The 25361-nt window shown below is 52.1% G+C and overlaps 2 protein-coding genes across 6 annotated transcripts in view; one reads left to right on the top strand and one right to left on the bottom strand.

Moving 5' to 3' along the window:
• The window catches only part of EXOC6B (exocyst complex component 6B), a 254536-nt gene that overhangs the window by 103716 nt on the left and 125459 nt on the right, over positions 1-25361 (bottom strand). For 3 of the 5 annotated variants that reach the window (XM_085059335.1, XM_085059337.1, XM_085059339.1), the window contains 7 exons: positions 6687-6770; positions 6516-6562; positions 4935-5055; positions 3052-3123; positions 2526-2626; positions 1859-1964; positions 574-683 (listed from right to left, as the gene is read on the bottom strand). In XM_085059335.1, the coding sequence (XP_084915461.1) occupies positions 574-683; positions 1859-1964; positions 2526-2626; positions 3052-3123; positions 4935-5055; positions 6516-6562; positions 6687-6770 (641 nt within the window). The remainder of the gene's footprint in view (positions 1-573; positions 684-1858; positions 1965-2525; positions 2627-3051; positions 3124-4934; positions 5056-6515; positions 6563-6686; positions 6771-25361) is intronic. The other 2 variants (XM_085059336.1, XM_085059340.1) reach the window with 1 other exon arrangement.
• Positions 19362-22263, top strand: LOC146438561 (uncharacterized). Its single transcript, XM_085059341.1, has 2 exons — positions 19362-19530; positions 20000-22263. Exons 1-2 carry the CDS (start codon positions 19462-19464, stop codon positions 20450-20452), a joined length of 522 nt encoding a protein of 173 aa, XP_084915467.1. The 5' UTR covers positions 19362-19461; the 3' UTR covers positions 20453-22263.

Below are 25361 nucleotides of genomic sequence, written 5' to 3'. Positions count from 1 at the left end.
ATATTTTGCAGGCTTTAAAAAAAAAATTGCATTATTTGTATATAAACTCCCTGAAGAAACAAGAAAAACAAAAGCATGAAACCAGCAGCCGAAACTCCTTCATGAACAAAAATCCAACCCTCAGAGTCCTCCTGACAACAGTTCCACGGAACCACGGAATTCCCATTCCTTGGGCGACAGTCTGGGCAGGCCTGAGACGTTCCAGCAGGCCCTGAGCAGCAGCAGCCATCAGAGCCTTTCTACAGGTTCATTAATTTATTAAAATAACGACGCAGAAACACCTTGGAGGAAGCAGCCCCTCACTCCTCACACAACCAGGATTGTCCTGGGAGTGTTGAATTTCCTGGAAGTGCCTGGATGAGACTCAGACCAGCCTGGCCTGGCAGAAGGTGTCCCTGTGAGGGGTTGGAATGAGATGATCCCTAAAATTCCTTCACACCCAAACCATCCTGGGATCTTCCCCTTTGGGAGAAGACTCAGCCAGCCAGGATCCCACTGCTCCGAGGCCACTTCCAGCCTGGCCAGGGCTCATCCAAAGGCTGAGGAGAAGAATCCACCTTGGAAACCTCCTACCTGAGGTGCAGATCCTCAGAGAACTTCAGGCAGGCGTAGATGAACTCCTTGATCTGGTTGTAAACCTTGGGCACAAACTCCGAGAAGGGGAACTTCTTTGGGAAGGGTTGCTGCAAAACACGGGAGAGAATTCCAGAGGGAGGGCAGGGACACCCCACAGAGGATTCCAGGTGGGAAAAGGAATTCTGGGATTGAGCAAAGTGCAGCTTTTATCCTGTTTTGTACAAACGCTTCGGCCAAGGGGAAGAGCAGAAAATCATAGAGGGAGCAGGAGGGATTTGGGGGTTGGAAGAGCACACCAGGATGCTAATTCCCTCATTTCCATGTTCACTCATGCCCTCGCTCCCTCATGCCCTCGCTCCCTCATTTCCACATTTCCATGTTCCCTCACACCCTCACTCCCTCATGCCCTCACTCCCTCACTCCCTCACGCCCGCACTCCCTCACTCCCTCGCTCTCTCAGCCCTCACTCCCTCATGCCCGCGCTCCCTCACTCCCTCATGCCCTCACTCCCTCATGCCCTCACTCCCTCATGCCCTCACGCCCTCACGCCCTCATGCCCTCACGCCCTCATGCCCTCACGCCCTCACTCGCTCATGCCCTCACTCCCTCACCCCTCATGTCCTCACTCTCTCACCCCTCATGCCCTCACTGGGAACACCTGGAACACCAAATTTTCCCACCTTTTCACCCCCATCCCAGCCCAGGCTGGGAGGTGCAGAGTGCAGCAGGAGGAAGCTAAACCCCATGGCTGAATTTTGAGATCCAAACCCTTGTCTTGGACCCCCAAGGTGGGATCTGCAGGCTGCCGGATGTGGAAAGCAAGGCCAGGTAGGATTTGGGATTTAGGGGACATTTGGACACACTTTGGTTTTCCAGGCACACACTTGTGCAAAGGCCAAGATCCACCACTTTTTTAGACCCTTTTTCTCTAAAAATGAGACTAAAACCAATAAAGGTCAATTCCAGTGTCCATAAAATGGGAATCAAATGCTAATGGAAGTGGATATTTCTACGTGTGTACTGCCAGGGCTGCTCAGCTGTAACAGAGCACCCTGAGAGGAAAACAAATCACTCTTCCCTCATCCACACCAAGAGAGCTGCATCCCATGAAAGGAATATTTGTTCTTTCTCACTGCTTTCCTTTCTCTTTTATTGTTTATGTTTTGGGGTTGATTTGGGGTTTTTTTGACCCTTTCATTTGCAGTTCTCAATACTCACAAAGGCTGTGAGGTTTTCCTGCCCCAGCAGCCAGGCCAGCCACTTTCCCCATTCCAAGATTTACCTTTTCAAGTTCAGCATCCTGGAATGGGAACTGTCCGACGATTTTCTTATAAACTTCTTCATTTGACACCGGAATGGGGCTGTAGTTATCTGAGTCAAGGATATTTCTGAGGAAAGGAAAGTTAGAGAGACAACTCTGAGGAGAAAGTTTTGCTGCTGGCTCAGGAGATTACCAGAGGTTGGTGCCAGGCTAAGGTGTGATCCCAAATTCCTGCAGCAGCCAGGGATATCCCAAACCAGCCCCAGCTTGGTGATGGAGCGAGGGCACAGAATCATGGAATGGTTTGGGTGGGAAAGGACCTTAAATCCCATCCATTCCACCCCATCCATGGCACAGACACCTCCTGCTGTCCCAGGTGGATCCAAGCTGCCCTTGGACACTGCAGGGATCCAGGGGCACCACAGCTGCTCTGGCAATTCCAGCCCAGCCCCTCCCCACCCTCCCAGCCAGCAATCCCTCATTCCCAACATCCCAGCCCAAGCTCCCCTTTCCCACTGGGAAGCCATTCCCTGTCTCCTGTCCCTCCATGCCTTGTCCCCAGTCCCTCTACAGCTTTCCACAGAATTCCACAATTCTGTGATTAATCTCTCAAAAAACTCCACTTATGGCCAAAACCACTCAGTGAGGAGCATCCCAGGAGTTTTCTTTTTTCTTTTCTTGGTCTCACCTGAAGATCCCTGCCCATTTCTTGAGCAGAGTCTCGCTGTACTGCTCCTGGATCTCCAGCAGCATGTCGAACAGCTGGTTCACCGGGAAGCCATAGCCCTGCTGAAGGGGAGAGAGCAACCTCAGGGAATGAAGTCCCCAGCAGGCAGCTGGGGATTGCTGTCTGTATTTAACAGGGGACAGTTCTCCTCTGGGAACAGCCCTGGTGCTGCTGAAGGTGTCAGGGGGATTCACTGAGGGACAAGGAAGGACCCAGAGCCACCAAAGGCCCAAGGGCTGGGGAAGGTGGCCAAGGCTGGTCCTTGCACAGACTCAACCAGGCTGTCCCTCGGGTGATCCACACCCAGAAATGCCCAAAAGGAGCTGGGCCAGCCCTGCTGAGGCACTGTAACCCCAAAGGACACTGTGGGATCAGTGCAGGATCAGGGCTGTCTCCACGGCTCTGAGATCAGGGCTGTCCCCATGGCACTGAACACTAATGGACACCCTGGGATCAGTGGGATCAGAGCTGTCCCCACCCCACATACCTGCAGTGTGTCAGCAAAGAGCACAATGAGGTTCTTCAGGTCCAACACCAGGCCAGGGTCAGAGCAGTAGGACTGCAGAGGGGGCAGAGATGGAAACATGGATCAGAACAAACCCCCGCCCTGAGCCCTGCTGTGGGATTGGGGCACTGATAGGAACTACCCGGGCCTGGGAGCAGCCCCAAAACAGCCATGTTATCCCCCATTTATCCATGAGTGCTGCTGAGGGCAGGGAGGGCTGCCTGAAAAGCCAACTCTCCAGCCTGGAGAAGGCTTTGGGCTGCTCCAGAAGCACCTGGATGTGTCTCGGACTGCCCAGGAGAGAGAGGATCCGGATGCCACCAACGCTGGCACAGCGGGACGGGCGAGGCGCCTCTCATTTAATATTTACTGTGTTGTGTCTGACGGTAATGAAGCATCTCAGCTCAGCACCCACGGCCCAGGCTGAGGGAAACGTGCTGGATTCCAGCTCCAGGACAAGGATTTCTCCTGCTCAGTGTCCCCAGAGCCACCCCAGGGCTTCCTGCACTGGCCAGGAGCAGCCAAAACCCTCCCCGTGCTGGAAAATGCAAAGTTTGAGACAGAAGCTGCCCAAATATAGAATCAGCGATCCCAGGCTGGAAAGGGAAGGGGATTTAAAGAGCATGGATTTAAAGCTGACTGGAAACTCCAGAGGAATGGCTCCATTAATCAGAGGGAAGGACTGGGAGACACACGTTTTCCATCTCCCTGTCCAAAAGGGAGAGTCAGAAAGAAAGATAATGCCCTGAAGCATCACGAGTGATTAAAGATGTCCCTGTCTGCTGCGAGGAGGAAAATCCAGGGATAAATTTGTCTGCCTTGGAAGGACTGAAAGAGCGTGGGCAAGGTGAGAGGCTCCCTCAAATCCCAGTATGGGATGCAGGGCGCTGGTTTAACTGTGGTGACAGCCACAGCATTGGGAAATCATGGAATTTTTGGCGATTCCAGAGAAACCCTCCCCCGGCAGCCACATCCTGGCACCACTTGAAACAACCTGGATGGCAACAAAGCTGGGAGCACCAAAAACCCCAGGCTGGGCCTGGCTGCTGCTTTCCCTGCTGCCAGTGCAGAAAATCCCACTGAAAACCAAAATAAACACAGCTCTGAACCCGGCAGGGTGGTGGAGTTTATCCCCTCGGGAGCTCAGCTGGAAGGAGGCGACTGCTGGGAATGGGGATGGACAGGGAAAACACTGGGAATATTCCAGGGTCCCTCATCCCAGGCCCAGGGAAGAGTCATGGAATGGTGTGGGGTGGAAAAGACCTTAAACCCCATCCGGTTCAATCCCATTCTGCTCGACCAGGCTGCTCCAAGCCTAGGGTTGATGTCCATTTTTTCCCATGTTTTCATCCCTTTCCCACAGTGCTCCTTGCTCTCTCCTGAGGTTCCCTCTCCCTGGATTTGCTTTTCCAGCCCATTTCCCAGCCATGAAATTTAAGGGATCCAGATGATTTTTAAGGTCCTTTCCAACCCAAACTACTCTGGGATTCTCTGATTCAGCATCAAATGAGGGGTCAAGCTTCAGTGTGCCAAAAAGATGCTTTTCCCTCCCCAGTTTCGGGGGGCAAATCAAAAATTATCTGTGAATCTGGTGGTGCTGCTCAAAAAAGATCAGTGAAATAAAGGGGAAAATATAAAACCACTGCTTTATTCTTCAAAATATTGAATTTTGCAGGGAAATGTGGTAAACTAAGAGGATAAAAAAGCTAGGAAAAGAGAATTATCAGCAAGTCTTTGCGTTGTGCTTTTAAAACAGCCATCGGAAAAAGGGGGAAAACAAAGAATCCTGGAAAAAAAAAAAGGCAGCATTGCAGCATGTCAAGGAGAGTCAAGCAACAGCTGAGCATTCCCAAGCTTTTACTCACGGAGTGAGTCCTCAGGGCGGCGATGGTTTTGGACAAAGCCATCTCCCACAGCTCATCAATATAAGCCCGATCGACCAGGCCCTGCGTCGTGTGCAGGATGTGATCCTCCACCACGAAAAACCTACAAACCAGCACAAAACGCCATCAAAACCCCCAAGTGCAGAGATCAAAGGAGATCCCCTAACCCCTCGGGCCATGCTGAACATCCAGGGGTTCTGGGCTTGTTGGGATTTGAGGGATTTGTCAAATCTGAGCAGCGCCGAGCAGTTTATTGCTCTGTTTTTAACAGCACTGGGTTGGATGAGGGAGGTAAAACATTCTCAGTGCCACTCTGGGTGAATGCAAAGGCAGAATTCCCCCTCTCCACCTCGTTATTCCCACAAGAACCGCGGATTAAGCTGCTCCAGCCAGCAGCAATCCCATTACAACGGGGTAAAAAGCCCTAACTGCAGGGAAAAATGCATTATCTGCAGGGAAAATGCTCTGACTGCAGGGAAAATGCTCTGACTGCAGGGAAAAATGCTTTATCTGAAGGGAAAATGCTTTAACTGCAGGGAAAATGTTCTAACTGCAGGGAAAATGCTCTGGCTGAAGGGGAAAATGCTTTATCCGAAGGGAAAATGCTCTAACTGCAGGGAAAATGCTCCAGCTGCAAGGAAAATGCTTTATCTGCAGGGAAAATGCTCTGACTGCAGGGAAAAAGACTTTAACTGCAGGGGAAAACACTTTATGTGCAGGGAAAATTCTCCAGCTGCAGGGAAAATGCTTTATCTGAAGGGAAAAATGTTGTAACTGCAGGTAAAATGCTCTATATCCAGGGAAAATCCTCTCCCACCCAGCTCCACCGAGTGCTTCCAGCCATTTCCAGACAATCAATTGACTCCAATCCCCAGTTACCAAATCTGCTGCTCCAAAAGAAAGTGTTTTCCAGGGAATGAGGGTGAGACTGGGCATTTGAAACAGCAGAACACAAATTCCCAGGTGTGTTTTCCAGGGAAATCCAGCCCAGGAGCAGGGAGCAGCACACATGGAATTTGTGATGGTTCTAGTTAGATATTGGAATTATCCCAGTTGGAATTATCCTCATTAGCTGATAAAACAACAAGTCCTATCCCATTTTTATGGATTGGCAGCCTTTGGAATTCTCCTCTTGGAGCTCGGTTTTGGAAGATTTCTGTCAAATTTGACTGTGACAAAGAGCAGCTCCCAGGAATGAAGAATCACCTTCTTCCCCAGGAAAACAATTAAAGAATAATTATTCAATATTCCAGAACCATTCAGGCCCATTTGTGTCATTAGTGGGGCAAGTAGATGCACATAATCCACATGGATTATTTCTCCTCAAATTCCCAGAAATTCCCAGGCTGCTCCAAGAGCTGGCAGCTCCCTCCAGCAACACAGCAAAGTGACTAAAATCCACCCTACAACACTTAAAAAGCACAAACCACCTTTTTTCGTCCTGTTTTGGCTTCAAGGACCACCAGAAATATCCCCATTCCCTCCTTTCCCGGTTTTTCCGGGCTCCTCACCAAGCCAGGGCTCACATTTTTAGCAGGGCTGTGTATAAAAAGGAACACCTACCCTACAATTTGATTGAAATACTTCCTGTAGCCATCTAAGGTTTCGTGCTGCAACGAAGAGAGAGGGAGCAGAGGTTAAAACCCAGGTGGCCAAGGGCAAAGGGAGGTTTTAGGGATGAGCCAAGGGCAGCAGGGATAACATTCCAGGTTGGGAAAAGCAGGATGAACTCACCATGTTGGAGGGAGGCTGCAGCACCAGCCGTGCTTGTTTTCTTCTCTGCTTCCTGTAGTAGCTCTCAAAGGTCTCCCGAGCTCCCTGGAAAATGGGAAAGGGCATTTGAGGCATTGGGATGTGTGTGAAGAGGAAATTTGGGATAGAAATCATGGAATTGGGAAAGCACTCATGGAGTCCAAGCACTGCCCAGGCCACCACTGCCCCATGTCCCCAAGTGCCACATCCACAGGGCTCTGAAATCCCTCCAGCCATGGGGACTCCACCAGGGCTGGACAGTCCTTTCCAGCAGGAATTTCCCCAAAATCCACCCTCAGCCTCCCCTGGCCCAGCCTGAGGCTGTTCCCTCTCCTCCTGTCCCTGGAGCACAGCCTGACCCCCCGGCTGTCCCCTCCTGCCAGCAGCTCTGCAGAGCCACAAGGTCCCCCTGAGCCTCCTTTGCTCCAGGCTCAGCTCCTTTCCAGCTCTCTCAGGAGTTCTCCAGACCCTTCCCAGCTCTGTTCCCTTCCCTGGACACCTCCAGCCCCTCAGGGTCTCCTGTCCCAGAGCTGTCCCAGCACTGGACAGGCACTGCCTTGGCCATGCTGCCACATTTCATATCCAACCCATCTGTGGAACTTCCCTCCAAAATTCCATCCAAATATCAGAGGATAAGGAATTTTTCTCAGAACACCGAGTCCAAACCCAACTGCTCAGGTACAGAACAGCTGATGGATGTCCCAAACCCTGTTCCCATGTGGCTGTGCAGATGTGGGATACAGAGGGATGTGTCCAGCTCTTTCCAAACCATCCTTTAGACAAATGTCAGAGTTTTTTGGCCATGGAGGCAGTGGAATAAGCAATGATGGGGTTGGCAAAGAGCAAGAGAGGCCAATGGACACCAAATCCTTCCTGGGGACAGAGCAGGGCAAGCACACAAAGAGGGAATCCAAGGCTGGATGGGGCTTGGAGCAGCCTGGGATAGTGGGAGATTCCCTGTCCATGGCACTGGGACTGGATGGGGTTTAAAGATCCCTCCAACCACCCCATCCTGGGATCCTGTGAATTCCAGAATGTGCCCATGTGGAGCTCAGCACTTCATAGGACAACTCCATAGAGCTGGGGGAAATAAATTTTGGGGTTTATTTCTCCGGGCTTGGCTGTGGCTCTGAGTTTCCAGGGAATGTTCATCCCATCAGCTGAACCTCCAGCTCCTTTATGGGCATCACCCCCAGTGACTGGTCCATGGGTTCTGCTCTGGGGTGGTTTTTGTCCCAAACCAGGCTCCACCTGGGCATCCCAACCCCTGAGATCCCCAAAACCCGAGGATCAGCTGCATTGCTCCACCACTGCCCCCCAGGCCATCCAGCCCTGGATGTTTCATCCCTCTCTCCCTCCTCCACACCCTCCCTGTTTTCTGTCTGAAATTGGATCACAAACATTGCAGGGAAAGGGACAACGTCTCACTTTGAACTCTCAGGAGCCAAGGGAGGGGGAAAAAAAAAACCTAAAAAAAACCCCAACACAACTCAGCCTCATTTAGAATTCACAAAACAAACAACACGCAACAACAAATATCACCTGAGAGAGGCACCAGCTGTCAACCTGCTCCTCTCCAGAAAATAAATTAATTAAAAGCCCAACCTGATGGTAATTTAATGATTCCCCAGCTGTTGTGGTGTTATACAACCAGGCTGCCTCGGGATGCCCTCAGCTCCCAGGGCTTATGAAATGTCTGCAGAGAAAGCCTGAGGAGCCATAGCCTCACTTGATCCTTGTTTTTCCCCAGTGCAGCTCCAGGCTCCGGCAGGAATCAGCCTGGGGATGTGCCCAGAGCTCTGCCACCTAAATCTGCCCTTCCCAGAGGTGCTGAAATCCACCAAAAACCTTCTCAGGGGCTAAAATCCATCCCAAAAACCTTCTCAGGTGCTGAAATCCATCCCAAAAATCTTCTCAGGTGCTAAAATCCATCCCAAAAACTTTCTCAGGGGCTAAAATCCATCCTTAAAACCTTCTCTGGTGGTGAAATCCACCCAAAAAACCTTTACAGGTGTTAAAATCCATCCCAAAAACTTTCTCAGGTGCTGCAATCCATCCGATAAACCTTCTCAGGTGCAGAAATCCATCCCAAAAATCTTCTCAGGTGCTAAAATCCATCCCCAAAACCTACCCATGGGCTAAAATCCTTCCCAAAAACCTTCTCAGGTGCTAAAATCCAACCCAAAAACCTTCTCAGGGGCTAAAATGCTTTCCAAAAATCTTCTCAGGTGCTAAAACCAATCCCAAAAACCTTTTCAGGTGCTAAAATCCATCCCAAAAACCTCCTTCCCACTGTGCACTGCAAGGAATTCACAGATTTTTAATTTGGATTTTGTCCCTGATTTATGATTTTCATCCTGGCTAAGGCCAGGGGGGCTCAGGACAAGCAGCTCCCAATCCATGCTGGGCTCATCCAGCCACCCTGGCACTTCTGGATCACAAATCCCAGCTTTTCCCCAGACCCAGGTTAAGGATCAACTTGAACCTATGAGAAATCTGACATTTTAAGAGGGATTTTAGAAACAGAAGCTGTGAAACAACATTTCTCTGTCAGGTCTTCCCAATGCTCCCAAAAGCTGTTTCCCTCAGGAAAGGGAAGGCAGAAATCAGGGATCTGCAGGTGAGACCCAGAACAAGGAGGATTATTATGATTTTTATCAAGCCAAGAGATAAAACTAGGTGATTTAGGAAGTGATTAATTCAGAGCAGGGAGTTTGAGCTTCTCTCCAAGGCATGAAGTTGGTGATTCTTGGGATTTTGTTGTCCACCTTCTTTCCACCACAGGAAAACCAAGGAAAAAGGGATTGTCCTGTTCCCATCCCACCACTGAGGAGATCAAATAAAGGGATTTATGGAATTCTGCTGGGCCTTGGCTCCCAGAACCTCCACAGGCAGCACAAAACCCCCTGATCATCTCCATCCTCATCAACTCAGCCCTGGCGGCATCACCGAGACCTTGGAATGAAGGTGAAATCCACCATTAGGCTGGAGAGAATTAACTAAAACATTTTTTTGGGGCCAGTTTAAAACCAAAGGTGGTTTTTCAACCATTTCCTTAAGAAATGAACGTGTGGCACCATCAGAGGCAGGAGCACAGTGAGGCTGAGCCATGACCAGCAGTGCCATGGTTGGACACTCACAACACCCAAACACCTCATTTGGATTTATGCAACACTCCCTGGCAGTTAATGAGTAATTAATTCATTACTGAACAGACAGAAGCTGCCACTTCCCCAGTGTTTTGTGGTGGCCTCAAGGACCTGCTGGGATATCCAGGAGTAGTTTATCAGGAGCAGGAGGCCTCAGACAGATTTTAGGAGCAGATTTTGGAGGTTGCTGCTGAGGCTGCACCAAGGCAGAGCTGGGAGCATTCCTGAGGGATCCTGTTCTCCCCACCCCTCCATGCTTTCCTTTGGGAAACAAAGGACAAGAGCTCATCCCACACGTGGCTGAACTTCCAGTCCCACCATGACTGTGTCCCACCCCGGATTTTCCTGTCTGTTCACCTCTGCAGGAAGCTTCTCCATTCCACAGAATTCCAGACTAGTTTGGGAAGGAAAGCACCTTAAATCCCATCCATTCCACCTCATCCATGTTCAGGGACACCTCCCACTGTCCCAGGTGGATCCAAGCTGTCCTTGGACACTGCAGGGATCCAGGGGCACCACAGCTGCTCTGGCAATTCCAGCCCAGCCCCTCCCCACCCTCCCAGCCAGCAATCCCTCATTCCCAACATCCCAGACCAAGCTCCCCTTTCCCACTGGGAAGCCATTCCCTGTCTCCTGTCCCTCCATGCCTTGTCCCCAGTCCCTCTGCAGCTCTCCTGGAGCCCCTTTAGGCCCTGCCAGGGGCTCTGAGCTCTCCCTGGCTTCTTCCCTTCTCCAGGGAACATTCCCAGCTCTCCCAGCCTGGCTCCAGAATCCTGGAGGATCCTCCTCTGGATTTTCCAGCAGTTCCCACCATCCCCATGGCGAATTCTCCCCCAGCTCCTGGGGCTCAGGGAAGCAGGAGAACCACAATTCCCAACCCCATCCCTCAGCTCCTTCCCCTCAGGGACAAACCCCAAGCCAGGTCTCCATCCCTGTTTTACCAACAGCTTTGAGGAAGGCGAAGCCTCTGAACAACTTCATCACAATCTCTGAAATGTAAAATCCCTTTGGAATGACTTCCAGAGGAAAAACATGTTTTCCAGAGGCAGGAGAAGCAGCAGTGATCCGAGCTGGCCTGGAGATGCCACAGGAAGGTCTCACAACGACCTGACCCCATCCCTGGCTGGATTCTCCTCAGCCTCAGAAGGTTTTGGATGTTACCTCCTTGTTCCAACCCAACAAATGGCCTGAACTGCAGCTGAAGAGAAGGAACAGCAAAGACCTTTGAAACCATTCCCAAAAAATCTCACAGAATCCTGCTCACATTTAGCAGTTTCCCGATAATTTATGGCCCAGGGACCTGCCAGCGTGACCAAAACCATCCCCTCCCACTGCACTGCTCCCTGGGTTTTCTTTCCTGAGCTGTTTTTGGCTGCCCCAGGAATCAGGGACTCTCTCACCAGAGGTTCCTCCAACAAAAAGCTTGTCCTCCCCAAAACCCCTGTCCTGACCCTGCTCCCATTTTTCATCCTCCCCGTTTCATCCCTTTCTCTAAAGTGCATTCCTCCCTCATCTCCCCAGATATTCTCATTGCTCCCATATTACATCCTCGTGAAAATGGAAAATATTTCTTCCTCTTCGTGGCAGTTTGAGCTCAGACCACCCAGTTTCCCACATTTGATCTGTTTAGGACTATTCAGCTCCTCAGGTCTCCAGATAATCCATTACTCCTCTGTATTCCATGTCTGAATCCTGTTTTCCTCTGGATGAAAAACCCAAAAATGCGAAAACCAAGCAAACACATCAACCACACCGAAAATCTTCCAGAGCAGCCATGAGAGCCTGAGTTTTCTGGGCTCCTCAGCTGAAACTCCAGGTAGGATTTGTGTTTTAATGCTGCTGGAAGTGAGAGGACAAGAGGAAACAGCATCTTGGGAAGGTTGAGGTTGCTTATCAGGGAAAATTCCAGCATGGAAAGTGTGGTCAAGCATTGGGGGAGCCCAGGGATGTCTGGAATTGCCATCCCTGGAGGGATTAACAGCCCTGTGGATGTGGCACTTGGGGACATGGGCAGTGGTGGCCTTGGAACAGCTGGACCCAATCCTAGAGGGCTTTTCCAACCTCAGCGATCCCATTAAATCCAGCAGAAAATCAGCTCCTTTTCCATCCATCCGCTCCGTTTGAATCCCATTTTCACCCAACTCTCAACCCCTCCGAGGGAGCAGAAGAATCCCAAGCTGTGCTCCCAAAGGACCCAATCCTTGTAATCACCAGTCCAGGAAAAACCCTCAATAACACCTCATATTTGTAAAATTACCGGGCAGGACTTTCCTGCTCAAATTAGCCCCGGAGTTCACAGAGTTGGCAGGGAGAGGGGGATAATTAAGAGCGGGATGAACACCACAGAAGGGAAAACAGAGGATAATCACAAGAAAGCAAAAACAGCAGCTGAACAAACCCAAAAATGTTTCGGGATTCGGGAGCAGCGCGGCGCTGGGAGCCAAGCGGGCTGGGATTACACCAGGAAAAATGTGCTCCAGGTTTTATTCTCCAGGAATAATTCAGATGCCCGGGAAAGTGGGATTTTTGGAATTCAGGTGACAATGGTTTGGAGCACAATTTCTCCTCAGAAATGCAGAAATGCACATTGTGCACTTCACATTATGGTATTTCCTACCTGGACAATGCAGGATATCCATAACCCAACATTCCCTTGGGATATGGGATGGCCTGAGCCATCCCAAATCCTTCCCATTTGGAACATCATTAATCCATTCCCTAAAGATCAGTGAATCTTCTGAGCTCTTCCATTAAAATTCTATCACAACGACAGCAAGGAAGGGGATGTGCTACAAGATCTGCTGAGAAGATTCCTCCTTGGAAAACCCAGGTTGTGTCAGTTTATTGTGGATATAATGACACAAGGGTAATAAATCCACAGAATACATGGAAACAGCCCAAATTCACCTGAATAGCCCAATTTTCCATCCACTGGAGGTTTTTGTACCCCCCACCCACAGAGCAGCAAAGTAATAAATAATAGTAATTTAAATAATCAGGGATGAACTCAGCTTTAATTCTGTGTCTGGGGAATCCCAAACCCAGCACCCATCTGGATTTATCAGTGTGTCAGCACCAAAATCATGGAATTATGGAATGGTTTGGGTTGGAAGAGGCCTTAAAGATGATCCAGTGCCACCCCTGCCGTGGCAGGGGCACCTTCACTGTCCCAGGGCGCTCCAAGCCCTGTCCAGCCTGACCTGGGACAGCAAGGAAAGCTTTCTATGAGGCCCATGAAAAGTGGGATTGGGGAACAGGAATTCTGGGATTAAGGAACAGGAATTCTGGGACTGAAGAACAGGAATTCTGGGATTGAGAAACAGGAATTCTGGGACTGAAGAACAGGAATTCTGGGATCTGCTCCCTCCACGTCTTCCCCGAAGACCTGCAGAGCAATGGACAAGGTCCCATCCACTTTGGAGATGCCCAAATTCAGTGAAAACTCCACAGATTTGAGGGCAGGGCTAACATCTGGAGAGGTCTGGGCAGGTTGGAGGGACAGCCCAACACGGTGACATCGAAAAGGACAAATCCCAATGGAAAGGAATCCTGAACCCCTTGCAAGGAGACCAACTGGGAGCACTGGTTTGGGAGCTCTTCTGAGGATGAAGATGCAAAGTCCTGGGAGAAAGGAAGTTTTTCCACAGGGAGAACAGTCAATATCCCTGAGACTGGCTCAGGTGATCCCTGGATGGATCTCTGGACATTCCCTTCAGAGTTGGACTCCACAAGCCCTGTGGCTCTCTTCCAACTCAGAACATCCCACAATTCCATGGAGAAGCACAAAGAATTCCCAAAGGTGGATCAGGATCTCCATCCTTGGAACCTCTCGAGGTCCTGACGAACCTGGTCTGATCTCCTAGCTCCAAGCAGGACTGGAGACCTCTTGAGGTCCCCTCCATTGGAGGTAGCCTCATCCTGGGTGGCCCCACTGTCCAACGAGGCCACACAGAGCTCCTGGAGTCTCAGAGTGTTTCACACATAAATGTATTTTATTCTGATCACCAACCCTCTTCCATGTTCTGGAGAAGGAAAGGCCAGAATTGGGACCAGAATCCCATTTCAGGTGAGGTGGGTGGTTCAGTCACAGTTTAGGCGATTTCAGTCTCATTCCAACAAAAATCTGAATTTCTTTCTCTCCATGCCATGAGCAGAGCCCTGGGCTGTGCCACCCTGAGACAACCCCAGCTCAGGGCTTCATTTGAATTTGGCTGCAAGTGCCAAACAACTCCTGGCATCATATCCACCCCAAAATCCAACCTGGATCCCACCTCGGCTCCCCTCTCATAACCCTGGAGTTTCATGGAAAAACCCCAAACCAAACCCCGATGACTCAACAGCTCACAGCAGCAGCTTGCATGGGACAGATCTTATCAAAAGCAGCACAGAAACTTTAAAACCTTACAAATCACCCTTTTTTACCCCAAATCAGTGAAAAGGGCAGGTTGTTTCAGGAGAAGTGATTGTCCAGCATTTGGATAAACACCAGGAGCTTCCCACTGGCCAGGAAGGAGCTGCCAAAAAAACCAGCCCAGAAAATTATCCCAACGTGCCCCACAGATCCCTGCAGATAAGAGAACCCAAATAGCCACTAATGAGGCACGAAGAGTCCGACTCTGGAGCAGAAAATGTTATGGAAAACATAAATATTCCCAGCAAATCTCACGGAGTGCATGGATGCATCGCAGGTGCTCGGCAGGGAAGCTTTGCCGAGCTGGGATCAAACAGGAGGCTCCTGTTTGTTGACTGTAAACACCCCCTCGATACTGAAAACACGGAGATGAAGTGCAGCAGGAATTGCGTGGGGGGAAGAGAGAGTGGCTGGAAAAGGCCTCTCCTCCCACCAGCCCGGCCCAGCCCTGACCCCGACCTGTGTCCTGAATCGAGGAGCAGCCACTCGCTCCTTCCTCGGGCGTTGAATCCCGAATTTCACAGGGAATTTCATATTTTGGGAGCTTCAGGGTTTGTATCCAACACCGGGGTATGGTTCCCTCCTGATTTAATGGGCTTGGAGTTAAGCATTTAAAAAGTAATTAATTGAGACCTGATGAAGAGGAAAGAGGCCAAGAAGGAAAGGTGATCCCAAAGGAAAGGAGGTTCCAGAGGTCATGAGAGTCCCTGGAAGTGTCCAAGGCCAGGTTGCACAGGCCTTGGAGCAGCCTGGGACAGTGGGAGGTGGCAGGGATGGCACTGGATGGGGTTTAAGGTCCCTTCCAACCCAAAATATTCCATAATTCCATGAAATGACCTCCAACCAAGAACCAGGCAGAGCCACACGAGCAGAAAGCCAACCTGGAAAGGTCCACGGAAGATCCACCTCTCCCTTCCCTCTCTCCCATCCCTGGCTTGGCAAATTAATTCAAACCAAACTCCGAAAGCATCAAAAATTTACGAGGCAAATGGGAGAAGGAAACCAAGCTCACAATTTGGGTGCAACAAATTCAGTGACTCCCCAGCTCCACTGAGCCCAAGTTCCCAGCCAGTAAAATGGGGAACAGAGGGAAAACAGGGAACACACGGATAAGGAACACATGGCCATCAATACATCAGAGAACTGTTTTAAACCAAATTCTCTCCTGGGTGAACTGTTTTAAACCCAATTCTCTCCTGGGTGATCTGTTTTAAATCCAATTCTCTCCAGGGGAACTGTTTTAAACCCAATTCTCTCCTGGGAAAATTGTTTTAAATGCAGTTCTCTCCAGGGGAAGAAGCTGCAGGCTTTTCCTCAGCTCAGGACCAAAAACCACTACTGCTCATCCCAGCTCCTGCAGCTGCTCCAGGCAGTTTCTCCCGCTTCCCGCCAGCCATGGAATAGTTAACCATGAGGGAAATAGGTGAGATTCCCCTCTTTTCCCCCTCCTTCCAAGGCTGACACCCAACCCCTCCTCTCTGCAAGGAGCAGAGCTCCTTCCTCCCTCAAACCAGGCCATTCCCCATCGCAGAGCCCCATTGTTCCCAGCCGCGGCGATGGGAAGCAATATCCATTTTCCATTTAGAGCAAGGCAAAGCCTTTAATTTCAGCCTCCTGCCTGCAGCTGGAGTTCCCTTTTAACTGCTGGGCCACGGAGTGAAGACAGTTTTATATGGAGGGAAACGCTGCAAAGGCCACTTTAATATGGTCACATGTGGGAAGGGGGAGCTTTTCCGAGGGCCTGGTAATGAGGGGCAGCGGGATATTGCACTTCCCATCTGGCTGCTCGGCACAGCAGGGACAAGGCTCTCCTGGCTTTTTAAGGACAGGCCCCACTGCAGTAAAACAAAACACACCCAAAAAATAAAAACCCGAGGAGTAAAGCGTGAGGAGGAGATGCCCTCTAATGTTCGAGGCCGGCAGCACATCTGTGCAATGGGGAAAAATTGAGAGAGTGGGGTAGGGAGGAGGCAAAGCACCGTGGTTTGGGGTATCCTGGAGTTTTGGGATCACCCCACACACTGAGGGGTCCCAGGGTTCGGCTGCTTGGCTGTGGCCACCTGTGATTGTCTTGGTGTGGCCTCAGAGTGACCCAGACAGGTCCTTACTGTCCCATCCTGTCCTCTCCTGCCTGCTGCTCCACAGCTCCGACAGAACTGCTGGGGAAAGACTGGGGAGCAGCGTTTGGAGAGGGAAAACAGGGCTGATTAACGAGCCTGGCTTGGGGAATCCAGCGTTGATTCATGGAATTCCTTCCCAAAGGGCCTTTGGAGCAGCCGGGTCCTGTCAGAGCCTTCCCAGCTCCCACTAATTAAGCGTTAATTGACTGCTGCTTTGCACAACCTCTGACCCGGGATGGCGAACGCTGGGCTTGGGACAGCAGAGGAGTTTCCATCCCAAAAGAGCATCCCAGTGACATGATGGGCTGGGATGAATCTGAGGGATGGGAAGGCTGGAGATGAGCTCATCTCGCTCTGTCTGGAGTAGAAACCAAGGTTGGATGAGGTGGGAATTGTGTCCCTGTGCCCTGCTCAGGTGAGAGCTCACCTGCAGAGCTGCCCAGCCCTGGGCAACAGCAGAAGGAGCTGCAGCTGCTGCAGAGAGTGCAGAGGAGCCCTGGAGCTGCTGCAGGGCTGGAGCCAGGCTGGGAGAGCTGGGAATGTTCCCTGGAGAAGGGAAGGAGCCAGGGAGAGCTCAGAGCCCCTGGCAGGGCCTAAAGGGGCTCCAGGAGAGCTGCAGAGGGACTGGGGACAAGGCATGGAGGGACAGGAGACAGGGAATGGCTTCCCAGTGGGAAAGGGGAGCTTGGGCTGGGATGTTGGGAATGAGGGATTGCTGGCTGGGAGGGTGGGGAGGGGCTGGGCTGGAATTGCCAGAGCAGCTGTGGTGCCCCTGGATCCCTGCAGTGTCCAAGGGCAGCCTGGATCCACCTGGGATGGTGGGAGGTGTCTGTGCCATGGATGGGGTGGAATGGATGGGATTTAAGGTCCTTTCCCACCCAAACCATTCCATGCTCCAGCATCCCTCAAAGACATCTCCACAGCCCTGGATCCAAGGTGCTCACAGGGAACATCCCAAGCATTCCTGGCAGCCCAGATTTCAATCCCCGGAGCAGAAACCTCCTGTGGTTTTCACCAAGACTTTCCTGCTGTGCAATCCTTCCCAGGGAGCCAAACCCTTGGATCTGGAGCTCCAGCCCCTCCTGCTGGCTCTGGGATGAGGTCTGACCCAGCACTGATCCCAGGACACTCCAGAGGATCCCAGCAGCATTCCAAGGATCCCAGGATGCTCCCAAGGACCCTGGGATGCTCAACAATGGAAGATCTGTCAGGGCCCAGCCAGCATCAGCACTCATCTGTTTTCCCTTACTCCAGCTGACCCAAACTCCATGCCCTGAACAAGCAGCCTGTGTTTTCCATCTGGAAAACTCCATGGAGCAGCTCCTGCTCCAGCCTCTCCCTCCCTGCTGGAATCAGCCTTTGGAGAAGTTACAAGGTAAGAAGATGCTGACAGACATTTCCTCGTTATCCCAAATATTTTCAGCTTGGATTTTTAGCTGTCCCTTCCCATCCCAGGCACCCTGTGAGGTTAAACATCGCAGGATGTGGCACGAGGAAAATCCCAACCTGACATTTCCTGGTCTAAAAATGAGCAGAGCTGCATCCCAAACACCCTGAGATGTGGCACAAGGAAAATCACAACCTGATATTTCCAGGTGTAAAAACGAGTGGAGCTGCATCCCAAACACCCTGAGATGTGGCACAAGGAAAATCCCAACCCAAAAAAACCCCAACCTGGTGTAAAAACGAGTGGAGCTGGATCCCAGACACTGTGGGATGTAGCACAAGGAAAATCCCAACATGACATTTCCCGGTGTGTAAAAACAAGCAGAGCTCGATCCCAACCCGGGGCCTGTTTCATGATATATTTAAAATCCATTAAAACTTTATCAGGAACGAGCTGCCAGGGAAACAAACAGATTCAGGACAAGCCCCACAGGGTTTTCCATGCGAGGCCACCGTGCAGAAAGCCTCTGGAGGGCTCTGCTGGTGGGGAAGCTCCGTGTGTGGCTCCAGGAAAAGCTGGAAATCGGTCACGAGCCTGGTTAAGGAAGGATCCAACCCCCTGAGTTATCAGCTCTTGTCAGAAATCCCATCCTTTTGGGGGGGAAATGACCTCAAATGGGGAAAAATGCGAGATGAGTGTTTGAGGAGGATGAAGGATGGGAGCTGAGAGGAGGAAGGCGCAAGGATAAGAAGCAAAATGTGTGGAAGGGAACACAACAGCACCTTTTTTCCACAGGGGGGTTTATCTCCCAGAGAGCCAAAAAGATCCTGAAATGGGGTTATTTCCAAGAGGACATGGTGCTGGAGATGATTTGAGGTCAAAGCTCTGCATTTTCCAGCTCCCTGGATCCCTTGGGATGGAGCAGATGAGCTCCCATCCCGCACACCATCCCAGGCAGGAGACTCAGCTCCTCCTGCAGCTCTGCTGCAAAGTGTTTTGGTTGGAAAAATCACATTTGCATATTTGTTATTGTGTTCTCCCATGGCGGAACGGGGAGGGAATGGTGGGGGAGCAGGGAGAAATAAAAACAGGAGAAACTCCTGAATTAACCTCCTGTTCCAAGCACGTCCAGCATGAGCTGCGCCCTCTGTACTGGGAAAAGCACATCCTAGCAGTCCTTTTCCAACTTGGACTGTGCCCCTTTGGAAGGCAATAACCCATAAAAATGGATCCAGAGCTCCGAGCCCCTGGCAGGGCCTAAAGGGGCTCCAGGAGAGCTGCAGAGGGACTGGGGACAAGGCATGGAGGGACAGGAGACAGGGAATGGCTTCCCAGTGGGAAAGGGGAGCTTGGGCTGGGATGTTGGGAATGAGGGATTGCTGGCTGGGAGGGTGGGGAGGGGCTGGGCTGGAATTGCCAGAGCAGCTGTGGTGCCCCTGGATCCCTGGCAGTGTCCAATTCCAACCATTTCTAATCAATTCCAACCAATTCCAACCATTCCACCTGGATGCAGACAGTGCTGTCGTTGTCAGGGTGTCCCAAGGCCCTTTGTGACACAGAGGCTGGGCTGTGCCCTGAGCCCATTGTCACCCCAGGGGACACTGCCAGGAAGGCCCCTCCCTTGGAGGCAGTAGTTCCAGGGATCCCTCAGAGGATCCCCCTGGTCCCTTTGAGACTTAGGACCACAGAGATGGCGGAGAGGGCAAAACCCAAACCCCAGCCCAGCAAGAAGCAGGCGAGCCCCCGGAGAACGGGCCAGGTGAGGGACAGGGGATGGGGACAGCACGGCACTGCCTGGGGACAGGGATGGGATTGATGTGCCAAGGCCTCCTTCCCATGGCTCCTCCTGCCTGCAGCTGGGACATCAGGAATGAAGGCTGGGATATGGGGAATAACAGGTGGGACACAGGGAACAATGGGTTGGACATCAGGAATAATGGGTGGGAGACAGGGAATAACAGGTGGGACATGGGGAACTGCAAGTGGGACACAGGGAATGGCAGGTGGGACACAGCTGCAGGAGGGACACAGGGCAGCCAGTGCCAGACCTCGCCCCCCCATGGCATGAGGCTGCCAGGGCCACCCAACCCAGAGAGCCCAACCCATGGGACACCGGGAATGGTGGCAGAGCCATCAGGAGACCCACAGAGATGGCACCAAACCCTCCCCAAGCCCAGGAGCTGGGACAGCAGCCAGGGCCAGCCTCGCTCAGCCTCTGTCCCCTGCAGGTGGTCCTGCCCTACACCAGGCTGGCCCACGAGGGGACAGCGGCCACCCGGCCCATGTGGGACCCCGGCCCCAGCCACCGGCCAGCACCGCCAGCCTTGGCCTTCCCTGTCCAGAGCAGGGCTCTGGCCACCGGCCACCGGCCCGGGCGTGTCCCCGAGGGGCAGGAGCCCCACGAGGAGCCTGGCACAAGCAGGCAGGGCCTGGCAGGGGACCCTCAGGACGGCACAGAGCCACCCCGGCGCAGGGTCAGGGCCAGGCTGACCGAGGCCGGCCTCAGGCAGCTGGGCAGGATGTCCAAGTACCAGAGGGTGCTGGAGTGGCTGGACAGCACCTTCCCGAACAGAGCTGAGCCACCGCCCGGGCTGGACGAGGAGCTGAACGAAGAAGAGGAATCCCAGGACTCCCAGGACTCTGAGGAGAATGAGAATCATCAGGGTGGGAAAGACCTCTGAGATCATCGAGTCCAACCAGTGACCGAAGCCCACTATGACCACTCAACCACCAGGTCACTTCTGACCCCTCCTTGGACATGGCAAGGAAATGGGGACTCAGCCACTCTGAGGGACCTTCTGGACAAGGACAGGGACCCCAAGGAGGAGTTGAGAAGGCAAAGCCACACCCTGCTCAGGACAAACGGAAACGCAGGAGTTGCCATGGAAAGTCACCAGAAAACACCTTTTCGCCAGGAGGATGATCCAACACAGGCTGCCCAGAGAGGCTGTGGAGCTCCATCCCAACAGGACAAGGAGCTGGGAATGCCCCTGGAGCTCCGTGGGGAGCTGGACATGGTGATCTCCAGAGGTTCCCTCCAACCTCTGTCCATGATGACGTGAGGATGGGACAGCAGCACTTTCCCTATGGAACAACAACTCTGAGATGCACTCCAGGGATCCCAGAGCCATGGGATGGCTTGGGTTGGAAGGAACCTTGCAGACCACCCACTTCCACCCCTGCCAGGGGCAGGTACATCTCCCATTATCCAAAGTGTCTCCAAGCCCCATCCAAGCTGGCTTGGAGCACCTCCAGGGTCTTTAACAAAAAGAGGATGAACCTTCCTCCCCAACACCTGTGCAAAACACGTCCTGGAGCATCCCAATAAAGAGTTCTTACACAGATCCACCCTTGTCCTTTGGTTGAGGCTTGAAACCATGACAAGACGCAACAGGAGCCTCTGGGTTTCCTAACAAGTTCGTATCCTGGAGGATTCCGTGGGGTTTCAATCCCACACCACAACCACAGCCGGGGCAGGACAGAGTCAGGAGAGGGGATTGGAAGGGAAGAGCCAAATCCCAGCTCCCCAAACAGCCCCCGTGGGCTGCGAGGAGTCTGCGAGGAGGTGATTAATCCCCCACAAAAAGGTGAAACCCAAAGATCAGAAGTGGCCCAGACCTCCAGCTCCCACCTCCAAACCATAAAAGAGACGCTTTTCCCCACAGCCAAACCCCTCATTCCAAAGGATCCACGGAAAAGCCTCTCCGAGGGCAAGGCCAGGAACAGGCAGCACATCCCAAATTTTGTGTGCAGCCATCTCCAACCCCCAGCTCGGAGTTCTCCCATCCCCTTCCCTTAAACACAACCCCAAAACCCCTTTTTTCGAGCTTCTCCTCTTCCCAGCCTCCCCCGGAACGCGCCGGGAATGTCGTTCATTGTGCCACACCAGCCTGGTTTCCACGTTTTCCTGAACAAAGGACTGCAAAAGGGGGGAATATGCGTCAGAAGGCCAGGCCTGGACATTGCTCACCCTTTTCCTGCACAAATATTTGTAAACACGGCGAGAATTCATGTCCAACCGGCTCAGGACCCTTCATAAAACCAGGGATTTATTGCAAACAGGATGGGAATCATTTCCCAGCTCCCAGAGCTTATAGGGCTTTAGGATGAGAAACAGAGGGAGCAGGAAAACAGCGGCTGCAGCTGGGCTCTGAGCCCTGCTGGAGAGAGAGAACACAGGGAGGGTGTGAATTTACAGCTCCTGAGCCCCCAAAAACACCCTCTGAAAATAAAATAAACTCGGGAGGTTCTGTGCTGAACAGGAGAATTCCCCAGGAATTTATGGACAACGCACAGAGATGTTTGGGGATAGGCTGAGCTCAAGGGTTTTCTGGGAGTGCTCAGCCTGGGGAAAAGGGGATCAGGGGGACCTTGTGGCTCTGCATAACTGCTGACAGGAGGGGACAGCTGGGAAGGGTCAGGATTTGTTCCCAAGGAACAACAGGATAAGGAAAATGGCCCTGAATTGGGCCAGAGGATGTTCAGGTTGGAAATCAGGGAGAACTCCTGATGGGAAGTGGAATCCCCATCCCTGCAGGGATGTGGCACCTGGGGACATGGGGCAGTGGTGGCCCTGTCAGGACTGGACTTGGTGACCTCAAAGGGCTTTTCCAACCTCAACAATTCCAGGGTTTTTCGATCCCAAAGCCTCTCCTTGCAATCCCAGAGCTCCCCTTTCACACCCACTCTGAAGCCCAGAGGGACACAATTCTCCCAGCTTTGCTTCCATCCATTTCCTACTCCTTTCCTTTTTCCAGGATTCCCAAACTGGAGCCAGTGCCACTAAGGCCAAGACCTCACTTCTAAAAGGGCTTCTCTCCCTCCAGTTTTAGGGATAATCAAGAAAAACTGGAACTGCTTCACTGGGGACAGATTTGGGTCGTTAAATGTCACCAAGAAGTGGCACAGAGAAAGCATTTTACTCATTTTTAGGAGCCAAAATAAGCCCCAAATGTGGAATATCAGCATCAGCCCAGTGGGATGGGGAGAGCTGAGGAAGGAGAGGAGGGAGAAAGCTGAGGAAGGATCTGATCCAGGATTCCAGGATCCCCTTGGAAACACTCAGCAGAACACAGGCAAGGGACGAAATGCAGAAGGAGAAATTAAAATTAATTAAAGAGGGGAAAAAATTCCGCAGAAAGTGATCAAATGCTGGAGCAGAGACATGAGAGGTTGGGCAGCCTCCAGCCCTGGAGATCCTCAAAATTTACATGGAAAAAGCTCAGAGATCCCTGATTTAACTTAAAATTCAGCAAATTTAGTGGCGATTTGGACCAAGTTTTCCACCAGCCTGTTCCAGTCTGATTCAGGTGTCCCTGCCATTGGCACAGGGTTGGGATTAGATGGGATTTAAGGTCCTTTCTAACCCAAACCTCTGCATGACTCAAGTCTGCATCCAGACGATGAGAAAAGAGTGGGAATTCACAATTTCCCTTTGTGTTACACTGAGTTTTACCTTGGAACACGAACATTCTCCAGGGAAATTCCTTCCAAATCACTTCACTTCCGCCCCTATCACTTGTTATTTTTGAGATATCTCCCTTCTGGACATCACCACAAAGTCCTCCAGGGCAGCTGAGGCGTTTTCCAAACATTCCTGGGACCCTCCTGAGCCCCAGAGCCCGGAAACAGCAAATCTTGGGAAGATCCTTCCCACGCCTGCACAGTACAAGGAGTGGGGCTGGAATTCAGGGGGGGTTCAGCTGGACCCAAGGTGAACATTCCCAACAAAATACTCATGGCCTTGGAGCTCCCTGTACCCAGCAGCTCCAGAGTGGTTAAAATTCCATGAAAAATGACATTGGAAACAAGCGGGAGAAGGTGAATGTTGCAGTAATTCAAAAATTAAATGAAAAAATGAGTTGAGGAACTCCAGAACTTTGAGTCTCATTTCAGCCCTGGAGCTGAGTCCTTCTGGGACACAATTCCAGCAGCATGGAGGGGAAGGGGAGTGGGGAAAATCAGGATATATTGAGCAGGAATTCTGCCAGTGATCTGATGGCACAGCAGGATTTGTGGGATGATTTCTTGATGACTTTGGCCAGGATTTCAATGTGTTTTTCCCCAATATTCTCACACCTAAAGGTGGATGTCCCTGTCTGGATGAGTGATCAGCTGGATAATTAAATAATTGGTCAGGTGCAGTGGGTTGGGATTGAGGAGTTGTATCCCAGAGAGAGCTGGTGACCAGTGGGGACAACAACAGGATCTGTGCTGGGACACATCTGGCTGCACTCCTGGGACAGTGACTTGGAGCAGCCACAGAGCAACTCCGGGAGCTCCTCAGTGACTCCAAACTGTGGAAACATCACAGAATCATGGAATTCTTGAGGCTGGAAAAGGTTGGAGCTTTAAGGCCATCAAGTCCAACCATCCCCAGCACTGCCCAAGCCAACACTGCCTCATGTCCCCAAGTGCCACATCCACAGGGCTCTGAAATCCCTCCAGCCATGGGGACTCCACCAGGGCTGGACAGCTCTTACCAGCAGGAATTTCCCAAAATCCACCCTCAGCCTCCCCTGCCCAGCCTGAGGCTGTTCCCTCTCCTCCTGTCCCTGTTCCCTGGAGCACAGCCTGACCCCCTGGCTGTCCCCTCCTGGCAGCAGTTGTGCAGAGCCACAAGGTCCCCCTGAGCCTCCGTTGCTCCAGGCTCAGCTCCTTTCCCAGCTCCCTCAGGAGTTCTCCAGACCTTCCCAGCTCCATTCCCTTCCCTGGACACCTCCAGCCCCTGCAGGGCTCTCCAGAGCTGTCCCAGCACTGGAGGTGTCCCAGCAGTGCCAGCGCAGGGGACAAGGCCAGGGCAGGACAAGTTCCCTGAGAAGTTCTGGACTCTTGGAGGTTTTCAGCAGAAAGCCCTGAACAACCTGGGCTGATCCCAGAGCTGCTTCCATGGAATTATGGAGTGGATGGATTGGAAGGGACCCTAAATCCCACCCATTCCCACCCCATCCATGTTCAGGGATACCTTCACCATCCCAGGTGGATCCAAGCTGGCCTTGGACACTGCAGGGATCCAGGGGCACCACAGCTGCTCTGGCAATTCCAGCCCAGCCTCTCCCCACCCTCCCAGGGAACAATTCCTTCCCAATATTCCACCTAAATCTCCTTCCAGGCAGTCAGACCAGAGCCCCTCTGAGCTCCTTACACACAGAATGATCCACTGAAACACTGAACAGATTCCATGAATTCCCCACTCGGGGCAAACAGAGTTGGCCACTAACACCAGGATGGGACTGAGGATGAAATCATCCCTAAACCCAACCTCCCAGGATATTTCCCATGGCTGGGAAAGCTCCGCTGCCGCTGTCCCCTCAGGTGACAATCAGCCAGCAGCATCCGGGCCATTGTAACCTCAGGGATATTTTTTCCCCTCCCCTTTCCATGCCTGTTTTCCTAGCGGAACATTTCCAGCCCCACAGGCTCCTTGATCCTATCTGTCCAACCCCAACGGCGTGCGGGTCGCTCTTTGATGGCAGCCAAGTGCTTCAGCGCGGGGCGGGAGGTCAAGGAGCGCGGTGACAATTGGGGACCAGGCTGGGGACAGGCTGGTTATCGCGGGTCAGCGGCACAGCCCGGCTAATGGCTTTTCCT

Source organism: Lichenostomus cassidix, chromosome 4, assembly GCF_008360975.1.
Source record: "Lichenostomus cassidix isolate B80296 chromosome 4, HeHo_3.0, whole genome shotgun sequence".
Taxonomy (NCBI): Eukaryota; Metazoa; Chordata; class Aves; order Passeriformes; family Meliphagidae; genus Lichenostomus; species Lichenostomus cassidix.
The sequence above is the reverse complement of the archived record's forward strand: the minus strand, read 5'-3'. Positions and strand labels throughout refer to the sequence as shown.